General features: G+C 34.2%; 1 protein-coding gene across 1 annotated transcript in view; it reads left to right on the top strand.

The window, feature by feature from the left end:
• Positions 1-2,633, top strand: part of LOC129225632 (pecanex-like protein 1) — a 107,045-nt gene extending 104,412 nt beyond the window's left edge. The window contains exon 39 of the mRNA XM_054860098.1: positions 1,642-2,633. Within this exon, the coding sequence (XP_054716073.1) occupies positions 1,642-2,024 (383 nt within the window). The 3' untranslated portion in view covers positions 2,025-2,633. The remainder of the gene's footprint in view (positions 1-1,641) is intronic.
• Positions 2,634-17,481: the final 14,848 nt, after the last annotated feature.

The raw sequence follows: 17,481 nt of genomic DNA, 5'->3' as shown, positions 1-17,481 counted from the left end.
GATTTTGTTACAAAATATTTTTTTTTTTGTTATAACAAATGGTAAGTCTGCTTATTTAAGGATTTGCTTTGCTATCGCCATACTACTCCGATAATACAATTTTTCATCATTTGGATTGCCTTTCGTAACATTTAGTCTGATGGTTTTCCTTCTACAACCATACAAAAATAGAGCTTAATATTCCAAACTGATATATTATATATTCTTCTGTCATTTACAGTAATGCATGTACAGCACTATTCCCTAATTTTTCAATTTCTTTTTCTTTTTATAGCCATATCAAAATGAATCTTTACTTACAAAGACCCTGTATCTCTTAATTATTTCAGACAGACAGAGAAGGCAGATTTTTAGAAAGTGTTGCTTTTGCCTGTTTTGGCCACAACCTGAAAAATCTCTTAACATTGTACTCTCAAATTTTTAATTACTGAATTAAAGTACTTATATCTGTAAGTGATAGAATCATGTAAAAACACTAGTTCATTTTGTAGTATATTGCTTTGCATAAGCTGAAATTTCTTTTCAATTAAGTTTATAAATAGCTAAAAAAAGTTGTTTCGCAAAATTTAGCACATACTGTACAGTTATTCTATTTATAAGTGTCGTGTCGCAACATGCATGAATAATCGCTCTGTGCTGGGTCTCTCTATTTGCTGACATTCATCCTAGTTCTAGTTGTTAAATTTTCACTGTCTCATAGTGTACTTACACAGGATATTAACTTTTACTTGTACATATATGTATGCATGTGAAGAAAAGTAAAAATTAACAGTTCTTAAATCTATACTATTAAAACCTGTGTGCATCTGTCTCCTCCGCACTGCCAATGTCTACCTAGTCAACACTGGTACCATCAGATACAAAGTATCCAGGGGAAGCCATTCGCCCTGTCTCACCCAACTAAACCTTAAAGGGCCACAGAGATGAAATGGTAAATATAGTCTACAAGACAACATCCAGGATGTCTGTTGTTGTTGCACGTCCCCGTTGGCCAGCAGTGCTAGACCAGGTCCATAACATTGTACACCCTCAAAAAGTCCAACATCGTTGAAGGATCATAAGCAAAATCCTGTTTGGAGAGCCTCAGACAGGTGAGAATGTATTCAAGTGAAGCCAGATCAGAAGAACTGTTGGTATGAAATTCAAAACTCGTGGATCCCCCCAGAAAATTTCATTGATTTAAGGTGACTACTTTGAAAGCAGGCAAGAATAGTTTATTCCTGTCTATTAAAACCGCAAACCAGAGATCCTCCAGAACGAGAACACTGATTTCCCGGATGTCTAAAATCATCAATTGAGGCAGTGAGAAGCAAAGGGATGTAAGTGGACATTTTTAAGTTTTGAGTGAAACGCGTTTAAAGATAACTTTCTAAGTAGGCTTTCATTGATTTTTTTTCTCTAAATCATGCTGTAAAACAGCACCTACCAAGACTACGAGTACTGTCTCTTGTCCCAAGATAGAGAAGTGGTTCACCTACTAGTTGTTCTGATTATCTCCAAATTTTTAATTTTGCCACTGACATCCCTTTGCTTCTCACTGCCTCAATTGGTTTTTGACATTCTGCTGTACGTTTTAATATGATGTAGTGTTTTTCTAGATCAGTGCAAGACTTTATAAACACTGTTTGCGAATGCTTTCAGGAAGGGGAAGCCATTCGAGTGGCCAAAGTGGTTCCCGATCCGGCAGTCATTCCGGCGATGCCGCCAGCGACACCGCGAGAAGTGCCGGTCGCACCAGTGCAACCAGCAGCATAGGCAGAGGTAGCACAGTGGGCAGCCTCGGCAGAAACAGTGCTTCCTTCACCAGGACTAGTTCCGGCAATGTTGCCGCGGCAGGCGTGGGGAAAGCACCTTCCACCACGCTCGTCAACCTGACTGCATTTCGTCCCTACAACGGAGACCTGTGTGACTTTGGCGGCAGCAACGGCGTCAATGCGCCCACCAGTGCCGGCAGTGTGGAAGATAATCAGACTGTGACGATTTTCAACCACTACACCGGTCGAACAGAACACGTGCACGTTTGATGACGAGCACGCCGTATCGATAGCGATTGGGAGCTCCATGACTTAGGTGCCTTGTCCTCCGAGTTGCGGACATTCAAGATTCATGACGCATCAAGAGACATGAAGACATTTTGTAATTATTTGTACAGTTCAGATGGGGTATATTAGTTGTGCGTAGATGTGTGTCGTTTGTCGGAAAACTTCCATTTATGGTACGAATGGGATACGTCCTCAAGCGTGCAACGTGGCAAATACTAGTCACCGTCAAAATTTCTTCTGTCTTATAATCTCTTTGTTAAACTGGTGGTATTACCTTCTAATGAGCTTAGCACATTTCTGAGGTTCCTTATTAGATGCCAAGACACTTTTAACACTACAGTCATTCCCATTAAAATGTCTTAAGAATAAGAAATTTGATTAGTCAATTAAAAAGCATTAGGAAAATAAATTAATAGAAATTGAAATATATAGAGTTATATAAAACATGTAGTGATTTTTATAGCAGCAAGCGTAAATTAAAATATTCATGTGAAAAGAACAAATTTTATTTCTTTTATTCAGTATAAGCCAATGTTTAAGTTTTATTTCAGTGTCACATGCCATTTATTCTATGCTGTTGGGAGGAGTGGAAATTCTGTGTGATCTATTTTTAAAAAAATAATAAGAAGAAAAAAAAAAGCTTGTCATAATTTTGAAGTTCATTCATCCTTTTGGTTTTTGCATAAATTTTATTTTTCTTAGAGAAGCAATGCCTGCAATCATTTTGAATATTCTTTTAGTATCAACTGATTTTTTAGTGTTAAAAAAAAAAAGAAAATGTTAAAAAATCCTGATAAAAGGAAAAACATTAGTTTAACAATATATTTTATAGTAAACAATTTTACTGTAAAAATATACCTATACATACATTAAGATGAGTTTTTTTTCTATCTTTGTTTATTTATTTATTTTTTATATTTAAATAGTCGTCTTGAACTATCTAAAAATAGTTTCATGTACCTTTTTACTATCATTCTCAGTAGCGTTATAAAATTAAGATACAATTTTTTTTTTCATATTAGTAAGTGAATGGCAAATTTACCTTTCCTTCCATTATCAGTTTTACCTTGTTATGTAAAACCTATTTCTTTTGCAGATTATCGATTCAAATCCTTATTTAAATGCAAAAGGGGACGAAGAAAAAAATCCTAATTCATGAAAGTTTAAATGAAATGTAAAATTGTGTATGTATTGCTGACAAATAAGTTTAAAAGTAATATTTCTTACGATCCATATTCCTTTACAATGAGAAAAAATGAAATACTTTTAATATGGAGATTATTATAATACTTCTTTCAAAGGGAAAAAATTGAAATCATAAAGAAATAGTAATTTAATTCGTCTTATGATTATTTTATGATATCAGACATTCATCACAATTTAATAACATTGAACAAGTATAAAGCTGTTCTATTTTTCAGAATATATTCTTTATATGCTTTCTACTAAAATGTCGGAAAAGATTTTATATTATGCTCACTCAAATTGTTGAGTGTAAAAAATGAGAGTGTATATCATTGTTTTAAGTAAAAAATGTTATTTATAAACAAATTATATGGGAATGTATAGCAATATCCTGTTTTAATTTGTGTGATATTTAATGTTAAGAAGATGCGAGAGACAATATGTAGAATGTTAAAACATAAATGCAGAACATTATTTGATAAACATAATGGAATATTATTTGATGATTGGTTATTTTTAAATTTGAAAATTGAATATCTGATAGTGTCTAAACTAATGGCAGCATTATTTATTTACTTTCCAAAAAGTTCTGATTAATATAGCAGATATGAGTGGGGAATAAAGGATTTACACACTTTGCATTTACTTTACAAATATTTTGTCTGTTACAGTGAAACTTGGTCTGATTTGACGTTCTCTGTTGTCATCCTCAGCAGATGTTGTCTCACGCATTTAAGCTTTTAGATTTTTTTTTCATTTGCTTTACAATAATTTGACTTAATGTTTTTAATTTACTTTTTTTTAATGCTAAATTTTTTTAAACTATGTAAGAATGAGGAAGCGTTTCTAACCTGCATTCCAGATATATATTGAATCTACCATAGCTGTGAAAAATATGCTACAATTATTAAATACTTCAGAAATAACAAAATTTTCTATTTAAGTTGAATAATTTCTGAAGTAAGATGAATCTCTCTCCTGTTATTATAAATTTCATCTTTATTTTTTATTGCTCTACTTCAAACGCTTTGCATTTCAGATGTTTAAATTTCTTTTGTCAAAAGCTTTGTATGAAATATTTGTAGATTTATATCTGTACCTCGGAGAGATGCAACACTTTGTCCATTTTTTCCCAAAATGACATCAGTCTTAAAATTAGCTTTTCTCAGTTTTCCTAGAGGCATAGAGCACAATGTCTAAAACCAGTTATTAATTAATGAATATAGCATATCATATTTTAAAAGAACACCAAGTCCACTTTCACTTAGAGAGATAGAACGCCTTGTGGTTAAAACTACAGTAAACTCCCGATTATCCGCGGAATAGGGTGGCACGGTAACCGCAGATAAGCGAAACCACGAATAATCCGAGTAATAGGTAAAAAACGATACTTAGTGTATGCAATAGATAAAAAATATTAATGACACTCACACATTCATTCAAATTATAACTAAAAACATTGCTGCATTGCATCTACTAACATTGAATATAAAAATATATGTTAAATCTAAAAGCAAACAACAGCACAATCACAAGTTTCAAAAAAAAAAAAAAAAAGTGAAAGGACGCGCGGATGATCCGACCGCTGACAGTCGGGAGTTTACTGTATTCTCCTGTAAAGTTATGAAAGTGGACATAGTGTTGTATCCCTCGGAGGTACAGATATTATTCTGTGCATGACGAATCTGAAGTGGAAATGTGTATTAAACTTAGATTTTAAAATTGTTATTGGCTAAACTGTTTTAATCTTTGAGTAAATCAATTTATCTTAATGAAAAAAGATCATCTTGCAACAAAACTATTAGTATACAAATTCTAACATCTAAACAAGTTTGCTTTTCAGGGCAGGTTTTTTTAGGGAAACACAAATATAGGCTTCTTTGCCCTGTTTCTATGCCATGCAATTTGTTTGAATATTAACAATATTTCAATCTCTTAAACCACAAATATTTACTCTTTATAATCCAGAACTAAATAATTTTATTGTATTAGTCAAGTTTCAGATCAACACGAATCTAAAATGACACTTGATGAAAATGACAATCAGGGAAATATAATATTCTAATACATTTTGAAAATATTGGTGAATTGTATTTTTCTATTGAAAATGTTGAAATGATGAAGTAAAGACAAAATCTTTAATTAGTATCCAACAGGCGTTACGCCTTTCCTTTCTAAGCTGATTTTAAACCGTTTCAGAATGTCTCCCCTGCCCCCTCCTCCATTGCACCAATTTGTTGAGAATATTGCATAGCACTTTAACAACCAGGAGACATTTTCCATTTCTAGTCTAGTGTTTATTATTTTATACTCAAAATTATAGGGTTGCACCAAATACCGAATATTAGGTTAAAAAGTTTGAGCTGTATACTTACTTTGAGCTAACTTAAAAAAGAAAATTTTTGTCTATTTTGTCTCTTGAAAAAGGTGAATTCATTTCCATTTCTTGTCTTAAATTTATCTACATAAAACATAATTACCAATATAAAATAATTCCAAAAGTAAAAGAATATTAATGTAGTAAAGAGCTTCTTTGGTTTATGTTTCTCTACGTGGGTGCAGACGCTGTAGTGCTTGTGCAATCAAATCCCTCTCACCCCCTTTGTTTTGTAGTAAGTACTACACATTTTTTTTTTTTAAAGGCTTGGATGAAGGTCCCAACTTTGGCTACCTTGGATTCAGGGAAGATTATTCTGGTAATGGAATTCCATTTTTATGCTTCAAAATCACTATTCTGAATTTCCTAACAATGTTGACTAAAATTTTTTTTTTTACCTTCATACTTTTTTGATTACGTCATCCATTTTCTCTGCTTTTGAAATATTAATGTTAATGCTTGAAATGCAAAAAAAAAAGTCTTTTGAAAGGAGTTTAAATGCTTTTAAGTCCATAAAACAATGCATCATTAATCGTTCGTTCTACATTCAAGTCCATAAATTAAGGATAATGAAATTCAGGCAAAGAGAGAGACAGAAGCAAAACAAATTTCATTTATTTGTAAAGTCTGTTTATTCAACAAAATGTAAAGAGCAAAAAAGTTGCTCTATGTTTGATATAATTAATAAAAACTTCAATTTTTACTCCCTGGAGCAAATTAAAAAAAAGAACCTATTTACAAAAAACAGTACAACATAGTTGATATGACGGTTGATGCGGAGTATGTCTCCCGGATGATGCAATACAGGCCATACAACGCCTAGGCATGCTGAGTATCAAATTATCAATGTGATCTTTGGGAATAATACACCACTTATCAAGTAATGTTCACCGAAGTTCCGGTAGGCATCTGGAAAGGGGTTGACGGGCTGCAATTCGTCGGCCAAGCATATCCCACAAATGCTCTATTGGATTCCAGTCTGGTGAGTATGCTGGCCAATCTATACGGGGGATATCCTCCAATTGAAGGCATTCTTCTACAATGTTTGCTTGGTGAGGACGGGCGTTGTCATCCATAAACAGAAATTCAGCACCCATGGCGCCTCGAAACAAATGTACATGTTGTTCCAGAATGACATTCCGATAGATGTGGCCTGTCATTGTTACACTCTGAACATGCAGGTCAGTTCTGAAATCAAGAATAATTCCTTCTCAAACCAGCCATCCTGCACCACCATAACGGTGTCATTCAATGGTGTTCTCTGGGTAGTAACGGGTACCTGGTGCTCTTCATATGAAAGTCTGGCGGGAATCAGACTGCAAACTAAACCTGGACTTGTCAGAAAACATCATACAAGACCACTGTTGCAGCATCCACAATGTATTCTCTCTACTCCAGGCTAATCGCAGGTGACAGTGAGTTGCGGTAAGTGAAACAAATCTGACAGGCCTATGAGCATATAGACTAATGTGCCCAAAGCATCTGTACACGGTCTGCCTTGAAACTGTCGTACCGGTAGCTAAAGGGAGCTGACAAGACAGATCTGATGCTGTGCTCCGTCTATTTCTTTTGGCATTAACTGCCAAATACCGGTCCTCAATCGGTGTTGTACCTCAGGGCGACCTTGGCTGTAACGTCTACTCACATTACTATCATCTTGGAATAGTTGCCAAAGCCTGGAGATGACACTGTGGGTGATTCCAAGTTCCTCAGATGCTTCCAGCGGAGTAAGTAAACGTTCCAGTCATCCGACCATTCTACCGCGTAAAAAATCATTGAAATGCTTCCTTTGTGTCATAACTATGCGGTTATTGCACTGAAAGGCTTTTAAAGTGCTTGTGAACAATTTTACTTCCTTGCCACCATTCCTTATATACCCCTCTCTTACACTCATGTCATTGTGACGTACTATCCGCACCATCTGGTGGTTTCCTGTAATTTGCATATTCTTCAACATGTGTATAATAATTCTACAGGTGAAATTTTTATTTTAGAGTTCAATTTCTGTGTGATTCTGAATTATCCTTCATTTATGGACATGATTGTACATGTGAATAACAAGAAAAAAATCATGCATCTGCACAATTGCTTAGTATATATGTATATATATTATGCATTTAATTTGCGGCTTCAAAAAAGTTTCGAGTATAAATACACAAACCCAGAACCAAAACCGTAATCTGTTTTATTATAAGAGCTGTTTAAAAGCATTATTTTTTCTGAAGCACAGCATTCTGGTCTTATGGCTCTGTCATACAATGATTCAGGCACACTTAAATTCTAAAAAATAGGAGGAAAACTTTTACAATCAAAACATTGAGATTCAAAATTTCATTCGTTATTATTGTTTCCCTTAAAAGAAAAAAAAACTTTTGTCGTCTTTTCTGATAAAGCTTCATAAAAACAAACATAATAAGCATATGGCTGCTATGTTTCTACTAAGCTGCACACATTAGCAAAAATATTAATTGTTTTGAGTAAAATATTATTTTACGGCAGGTTTTTTTCACCCCAATATAACAACCACTAATTATTATTATAGTTAAAAGATTCAAAATCCTTACTTTCATGCATTTCTGCTCACTCACGCATACATTATAATTCGTAAAATGTAAAACTCCATTAGTGAGATTTCAAGAAGTTAAAACTACAAGTTTGCAATAAAAATTTAAGTCACTGTTGAGGGTACTAGAGGTGTTATTTTCAATTCATAGAAATGTAGTTACGAATTCACATGACAATTTTCATTTTTGATTCTTTAAACATTCAATTGTTATTCTGCCAATAATTTACAGTACAACCTTCTTAATAAGTCGTAACCTGGATAAGTCATCACTCCGTTTCAGTTGTTTTCATCTAGTCCCAACAAAGTCTCAGACACAAAATTGTAAAATAATCCCCCTTTACTAGTCACGAAATTAATTCTACTCCTAATAACTTGTCACCAATAAAATGGCCAAAAACGTCTTCCTTCTCCATTTTGAGTACCATCATGCTGTCTTTTCCGTTCCACTTTTTCATGTATGTGACTTTTCAGTATTTTTACTGAATTCAGTAAAACAAAAATATTATTGTCTGTAAAAAAAGAAAGAAAAAAAAAATCATATTTCTGCATTTGACTTGTCAGTAGTGTAGTTACCAAGGGCGCTCATATGAGGGGGGGGGCAAGTGGGGGGAGGACTTAATTCCCCCCTTTGAACTTGAACTTCCTTGCTTATGGTACTTTTTCTTTGCAAAAATGAAAAATCATTTCTTCTCCAGCAATTAATGAATAAGTTATTAAAAATGTCAAATTTTAATAACCCTAATCGGTACTGAAATTGTTTTCTATGGGGAAAATATCTGAGCGCCCCCCCCCCCCCCCTTCTTAAAATTTTGCATATGTGCGCCCTTGGTAGTTACTGAATTCAATAATTTTTAAGGAAGCAAAAAAACAATGTTCTCTAAAAAAGGAAAAAAAAAACTATATTCAGGCATGTGACTTTTCAATATTTTTACTGCACACAGTAATTTTGTAGGTTTAAAAAATTCTATTCTATGAAAGGAAGAACAGGGGGGAGAGGGTGATGCCCTATTCAGGAATGTGACTTTTGAGTATTTTTACTGAAAAATTCTATTCTGTAAAAAAGAAGAAAGAATCTTTGCTAAGCCAAACATAATTGGATTCATCTTGTGCTGAACTAAAATGAAAATAATTCAGAGATGAATTTTTGTATTTATTATCATATAAGATTAATAACTGACCAGTTACAATAGTTGCAGTTACAAAAAAGTGAATTAATATTAATTATTATTAATTATATGATGGGGGGGGGGCAGTAGTCTAGATCTTGGGAATTTTTAGCCGAATCTTGGGTTTGGCAAAAAATCCTAAAGGCTGCCCTGGCCCTAACATATTAGCTTGCTGAGTTTGAGGGAGGGGCCAACTTTAAAATTAAGGATACTTTTCATGCATTTCTAAATCATCAATATTTGGTATCGTGTGAATTATAAAGTTTTTATGCTTTTTGTGATTACTGATTTTTTATATGAGTGATGAGTCTGACTTGAATTCTTTTATATTTTATCATTAGAATCTGAATGTCGTGTGACTACAATAGTAAAGTTCATTAAAAGAAATGTAATTGTTGCATTGTTATTGCTTTTTGTCTAAATCAAAATTTAAAAAAAAAATTGTTCAGCATGTGGATGTAAAATATGTTATATAAATGTTTCCATCCAGCAATAGGTGTGTCAATTATTGGGAATGTAAGAGAAGAAATTTAAAAATAAAATGTTAGCAGTGAGATGAAACATTTTATCTCATGCTTTTAACTGGTCAACGCCTTCAAATTAAAAAAAAAAAAAAATCATGCCGTATGTCTGTGTGTACAATTATTGCATTTCTTTCTTCTCAGTTATACAAACTATTGAGATAGTGGGTCCGAATAATTGGCATCACCTTACTTCTGTAATTTATGACGCTACTTTTATGTTCATTGTGTACAAAATGTTGAATATATTTACATGAATAATATATTGCCACAACAGAAAGCTGAGAATGCTGTCCAGCCATACATATATTGTGATACTTATTTAAGATTTTATCACATTCACTTAAATAAATGGTTTTGATTAAAAATGGTCAAATTTTCATTTTTTGCATTCAAATGTTCATGATCTAGAATTTTTTTAAATATTGTGAGATTCACAACTAATATGATTGAAAAACTTGTTTCATAAAAATCCATCATTTTTTGAAATTAATTTTATTTTCACCTTTTTTTCGATCATTCTTAATTACAAAAGCTGTAACATTAAGATAATTATTGAAATATTTTTATGACCTGGTGCGGAAAGTATCCTAATGTATTTTTCTGTTTTACAAACTTGTTAAAGTCATACAGTTTATTTGACACCTCGCCATTAGCGCTTGTTCACAAACAATGTCGGGCGTTTGTGACAAAGAGGAAGGAGGGAGTAACAAAAAATGATACAAATTTTGGTAAAAAAATAATTTATGTAATATAGTGTTCATGTGATGAGGTGGGAAGGTTCATTGCAACTCTTTGTGGTGGTGGGGGGGGGGGTGAATGTGTGTGTTGAAGTAAAGTGTGATATTGACATGCTTCTTTACTTTTTTAAAAATTATCCACAAATTTAGTGAACTTTCGAGAAATTTTAAGTTGTTCTCCTCTAGTTCTGATTTTGAATTATGTAAAAAAAGATTAAGGTATTACATGTGATCGATTACTAGTACAGATATTAGTACCCCGATTTAACGAATTCAGCGGGACAGAAACTTTTATACATTAAATCGGGGTTATTCGTAATATTGGGGTGTGAAAATAAAAAAAAAAGTGCGCTAAACATATTTAAAACCCCTAATAAGGAACTGCACAAAAATATCCATAATTATGAAGTATGCACTTTTTATTCAGCATTCCATGACTTATCACACGCTACTTAATTTAAAATTTTAAACACTTGAACAAAAGATATTTAATAATTTCCTTGATACTTGACTCAAAATAGTTCTATTTCAATTTTATGGAGAGAAGAAAATACTGTGTATTTTGCAGCCGGCTGTATGAGATAAGTGTTTACAGTTTCCAGGCCATGTAAAGTAGTTGAAAAAGTAAGTTTTAATGGGAGTTTCACTATCGTTTTCTGCATCAGAATCACTATTCTTATATTGCCCCCTCGCCAGTCAAAAATTGCTGATTACAAGAAAAGTTTTTTCTTCGGACCAGTGGTTGGAAATAGCGCGCTACAAGTAGCGACGCTACTCTAGTAGCTATTTTTTAAGTTTGTAATGTAATGTAGCGCTACTTTTAAAAAAAAGTAGTGTAGCGAGTAGTTCGATACAAAAAAATAGTAATTTGTAGTGATTTTTGGAAACTACTTTTTTTTTTAAAGTAACAAGGTTGCAAACAAATCTGACTGGTGCAAATCTTATGTGAGTACATCAGGCTGCAATAACAAATAAGGCTCATAAAAAACGAGCTAACCTCAGATATATCATTTTGAAGCCATATGTTCTATCTGTTGGACGCCATTGGTTTGTGTGTGTGTTTGGCTTCGAAATTCTCATACATCTCCAAAGTATTCTCCTTGAATAAAGCGTGACTTAAAAATAAATGAATAAGCCAATAACTGCCAATTTAGTACCACGTTTGTGTTTTCTGGCAGCGAGGAATGTCCCGTGGATGAACTTTTTAGATTTCAATGAGATTATTGTTGCAATATTCACTCAATATGGGAGCTACTGTAAATGTTATAGAAGAGAATGATACAAAACTGTCCTCTGGCCGGCTAATAATAAATATTGCAGTGTTATTGAAGGGCCTTCAATGTTGTACTGCACCATGCTGCAGACACTCGCTGGTGAGATTAATTTACTTTACCAGTTTGTTGGCACTTGCAGCTTCAATGAGATGACATCTTCCTCCTGCTCGGTTATTCACTAATCCAGACTGACAAATTCTTATTAAGAATAGAATTGCAGTCTCTGGATGTGGTAATCGGACTGTCTGGTGTATTGCATCCTTAAAAAAATGTTTGGAATGACAAATTGGCTCAAAACAGGAAATAAAGAATAAATAATTCTTAGCAATATTCCATGCTCAAATGAGCCAATTTATTGATCTAATCTAAACCACTTTTTGAATTTTTTCGTTCAATCCTCAAGGGTGTGTATGTGTATGCTTTTTTATTTATCTTTTTTTTTTAAAGTAGCGACTAATTTTAAAAGTAGTTGCTACATTTTGAAAAAAGTAGTTGTAGTTAACTATATTTTGAATTAAGTAGTTGTAGTTCGGTACAAAAAAAAAAGTTTTTCCGACCACTGCTTCAGACAATATGGATGTAACATTTGGAAAACAATTTAATATTTCCTTACAAAAAAAAGATATTAATATATATATATGTGTGTATATATATCTAGTTCGAATTCTGACACTTTGAATTCAAATTATGTTTTTTGCAATCACGAGTTGCGACAGGACCCTACTCATTGGAGGCTATTGTTTCTAGAAACGGCTCATGTCCTCCTAAGCCTGCCCCTCCTCCTGGGCGGTTACGCGTGTGTAAGGACTTGTTTGTGCGTAGACGTGTGTGTATGTAGGAGTGTGTGTATGCAGGACATGGCCTAGGAGGAGGGGATTCCGGTGGACAGTGCTGCTAGTGGAGGCTAGGACCAGAGGAGCAGCTCTGTTCTCTATTTGACTATTTAGATGCTGTACTATTTCCTAATTAGAATGTCTTAGTTCCATATACCTTGAAAATGCCTTATGAGCTTAGCAGGGGAAAAAAAAGCTATCTTTCTCTATTAATTTTTCCAACAAATTAAAGGTTTACACACATTCATTGCAAAACAAAGGAAGTAACTATAGTCGGGACAAACCTATCCTGGCAGGGTTGCACAGATCCTAATCACAGCATTACAACGCTGCCAGATTAGTTTTGCCCCAAGTATAGAAATACATGAAATCCACTACTGCATTAAAAGTTTTCTTTTTATTGTGAACTATTGGCTACAAGAAAATCCACCAGTATAGATATCCAACTGATAAAACAGCTGCAGAATATAAAAGCTCATGGTTAAAGATCACAGGGATGACATGGGAATATCAGGAACCCTCAATCGCTGAGCACAAGTACCAATAACAATTTCTACAGCAGCAATTTCCTATCCTTTTCATGTGGTAAAATTCTTGTTGAAAATGCAATCAAGGTAGCAAGGGGAAAAAACTTTTGATCAAACGCAAAAACGGTACTTTTTGCTTTTACCTTCAGTCTCGCCTATGGTAACGGCACCAGTCACAAACATGCTTCTAGCATCGCTCTCAGGTAAACTCAATTTTCTGACCCTTTTAATGTATTAAGACTTTTAAAACTAGTTTTCTCTCATGCAACTACATCTCATCTAACGTTTGGCTGCTTCTGGATCCTCTGAATTAGTTAATTTTTTTAACGCTCAATTTCGAGGAAATGTCCGAACCCCAGTAACAGACATCGAAAAATCCGATGGAGATCAGACATTGATCTGATGATACACAGTAACAGACAGGATGAGGAAAGAACGTGTAATATACAATATTCCCTTTTTCACTTCAAAATCTGCAGAAGTTCTTTATTTTTAGAACTGAAGCCTTAATATAAACAAATAAACATGAAACACCAGCTGACCTCATGGTGGCTGTTAATAACCTTCTACCACTGCCTTGTAAATCTCAACTGGCTCATAAAATTCACTCTGATAAGCCTAGATGATTGCACCGTACTCATGGGCCACAGCAACATCAGTTTTACCCTAAAAGGCTTATTATTTAAATCCAAACTTATGTGGTGACCTTACCGTATAAATTGGTGTGGTAATTTTTGTTTTTCTCGTGACTAATTTTAAGTTGTGGTTTACAAAAAATAGGTCTGTGATTGATAAAAATTTTGGATGCAGAAATGCCTACAAAATATTCGCAAGCAATGGGAGCTCAATGGAGTTTCTTTTTTTTAAATGCTGCTGTAGGTAACGTTTCAAACATCAAAATAATTTATTAGCGAAATTTTTGAATCAGTCATTAATTTAAATACATTAATTAAGACATTTACGATACTTGAGCTCAGCAATTTGAATTCCTTATTTTGAACTTCTATAGAAATAAAAACATTGTATATAAAGAATCATATAAATTTAACAACAACAAATTAACACAAAACTAGTTTCATGGCATAACTTTTAATGTTCTCCAGAAGTAATTTTTGATTCTTCTACAACTCTTACTTTCCCACATTGAAGCCAAAATTATTTCTTTTCATACTTGCTGAAATGATACTAGGTATAAATGTAACTTCATTTTTTCTCTCCAAAACATTAATCATAAAGAAACATTTAGGTTCTAAATAATGCATCAGGAGTGGGACTAAAGCCACGCATCTTAAAGTTTTTTTCACATTCAAATTAAATATACTTGCATGGAAATACAACATTTTATTTATTCAGGGGCCATGCTAAGGATTTTGAATTGTTAGCTAGTAAATTAGCCAAAATTTAAAAGTATTAGCCAAACTTCAAGTCTTAGCCAAAAGTAACTTAAACTAATTTTAATGTATTTTTTTCTGTAGAAATATTAATCAGAGAACAAATTATAATTTTATAGAATATTTAATTCAAGCGCTTACTTTAAAGATGCAGCATACACTTAAGATCAATTATACACTTATACACTGTTTTTTTCCCCCTTTGGAACTTTTGACAATCTTTTGAGGATCATGGAATTTCTTTTTTCAGTAGAAATTTTGAAGAATTTTCTGTTCTCCAATAAATTCGCCACATCAGAATTTAATTCGCCGAATTTGCGATTTTATGGCATTAGGAGCAGTGGTGAATGCTTAGCGTGATCCCTGTTTAGTTAACAAATAATTCAAGTATTTTTTGCACAAACTCTGAAATGACTAACTTACCTATAGTAAAAAAATATATGGTGTTGTAGCAATTTTCCCACATTTTGAGGATTTTATTCAGCTTATGCAGGGGTGCTCACCTGGAAGGGGGGGGGGGGGTCATGGCGCAAACTGTGTCACTGAAATTTTTAAGGGGGGTCTGAGTGGCATTTTCTCTTTTTTTGGGGGGGTGGGGGGCTCTTGCTCTTGCGGGGTCTTTGCAATATTTAGAGGTGTGGGCACCCCTGGCTTATGCAAAATAAAAAGCTATTTAGAACATTGGTAATTTTCTATTGCACAAAAAAACCTTTGGTTTTATCATATTGCCAATCTCCTGATAATGTAATCTGTACAGGGGTACCATTTTAACATGCAAGACTTCTATTTTTGCAACCATTAGTTCCAAATGCATACTAGGCTATAAATGATTTAGGACTCACTATGGTGAAGGCCCAACATTTCAAACTTTTCCAGAGGGAATGGAGTCAAAGGGTGCAAATTCAATGGAAGTTTCAACGGGAAAACAGCAAAACTCACGCCCACCCAAATGTAAATTTATTTATTTTTCAAAGCCGTGGTGGGGGGAAGGAGCAACAACCACCCCCTGAACCCCTAAATTACGGGCCAAATCAGGTAGCGGTGGCAGAAAGTCCAAGTCCAGCTCACCACACTACCCAATCAACCAATTTGGGTGTGATTCATTATGCTGAAGTTCTTTAAATTCTGACTTTGAATCAAATGTTCTTGATATTTATTTACTATGAAAACCTTCCGGGTTTTCATGCTTGCAACAGTTTTTTGCAGCCTCTGTCACAAGTTTTGCACATCTCTCTACCGTTTGAGAGTGGTATCAAATATTCAAGCTATGGCAAGGCTTGGACTTTCAATGAAGTTCAAAGTCTTCTGCTGCCATATTTGACAACAATGGTAGTGGTATCAGCCAATCAATAAGTTCAGGATAATCTGCGGCTTGAAAATTAATTAATGAAAGCTCGAAGAGTCCTGGCGGCTCATTTCACTTGAATGTGCTGTGTGTAGTCCAATATCATCGCCACATCATATTCTCTGGATGACAAAAGAATGAGTTTCTATGAATGACGGGATCAAGGATTTCTTTTAATGTTATTTGGTAAATGTCTTGTTGTTTGAATGACCTTTAGTATATGTTTCCGACCGTCTTTCACGGGGTAATGTACCTTAATATCAAACCAAACAGGAGCGTAAGTCTTTACTATAATTTTTCCAGTATCTGCATTACACTTGAGGGACTAATTTAAGAAACATTAAAGTCCTAACACCCAGTTGGCACAGTTAACCATTGGGAATAACTGAGGGGGTCTGGGATTCTTAACATCTAATTCTGATCACTTGTTGAAATTTCTGTGCTCGGGACATCAAAATTCAACAAAAATGAAATTTCTGTGCCGTACTCAGTCAGTTGAGAGATGTATAAAACTTCTAACAGAGACTGGTGTAAAAGATTGCGGGCATGAAAACTCAGATGTTTTTATTAAATCGACAGCATTCAGATGAAGATCTTTGAGGAAAAATTTGATACTAAGTCAAATTTTTTTAACTTAAACAGAAAAACCACACACAAATTGGTTAGTTGAGTAGGGTGTTAGTATGTGTGTGGGGGGGGGGGGGGGAGAACTCGACTTGCTGCTAAATCCACGTGGTGATTTCTGAGTCATTTTAATGTGATGGAGGAATAAGTAAAGCGTTAAAACGGATGTTTAATATTTATTGAAAGCCAAAGCCCTACCATAACTTGAATATTTGATACAGTAAAACCTGTAAAGTTGACCACCCTTGTAAGTTGACCACCTGTCTAACTTGACCACTTTTTTCAGGCAGGGAACTAGCCCTTATCATATAAATCAACCTCTGTAAGTTGACCACCTGTTTAAGTTGAGCACTAAAGTAGTGCACCGCGAGTGGTCAACTTACGCAGGTTTCACTGTACCACTCAATCGTTAGAGAGGTGAGCAAAACTTGTGACAGAGGATGAAGAAAAATGTCACAAGCGTGAAAACCAAGAAGGTTTTCATAGTAAATAACAATCAGATCATGAACATTTGATACGAATTCAGAATTTAAAGAACTTCTGCATAATGAATGACATCCAAATTGGTTGGTCAATTGGGTAAGGTGGTGAGGTGGACTCGACTTGCTGCCACCGCGACGTGCTTGGGCTGTTATTATGGGGGTCAGGGAGTGGTTCATTGTCCCCCCCCCCCACACATCACGTCTTTGAGAAATAATATTTACATTTGGGTGGCCATGAGATTTGCTGTTTTCCGTTGAAACTTGCATTGAATTTGCACACTTTGTACCTTTCTCCCCCCCCGGAAAAAAATTTAAATGACGGGCCTACACGTAATGAGTCCTCAGTCATTTCATCATAAGAGAAATGTATTAAAATGGACGTTTAATAGTATATTTTTATAGCTTTAT

This window comes from Uloborus diversus, chromosome 7 (assembly GCF_026930045.1).
Source record: "Uloborus diversus isolate 005 chromosome 7, Udiv.v.3.1, whole genome shotgun sequence".
Taxonomy (NCBI): domain Eukaryota; kingdom Metazoa; phylum Arthropoda; class Arachnida; order Araneae; family Uloboridae; genus Uloborus; species Uloborus diversus.
The sequence above is the reverse complement of the archived record's forward strand: the minus strand, read 5'-3'. Positions and strand labels throughout refer to the sequence as shown.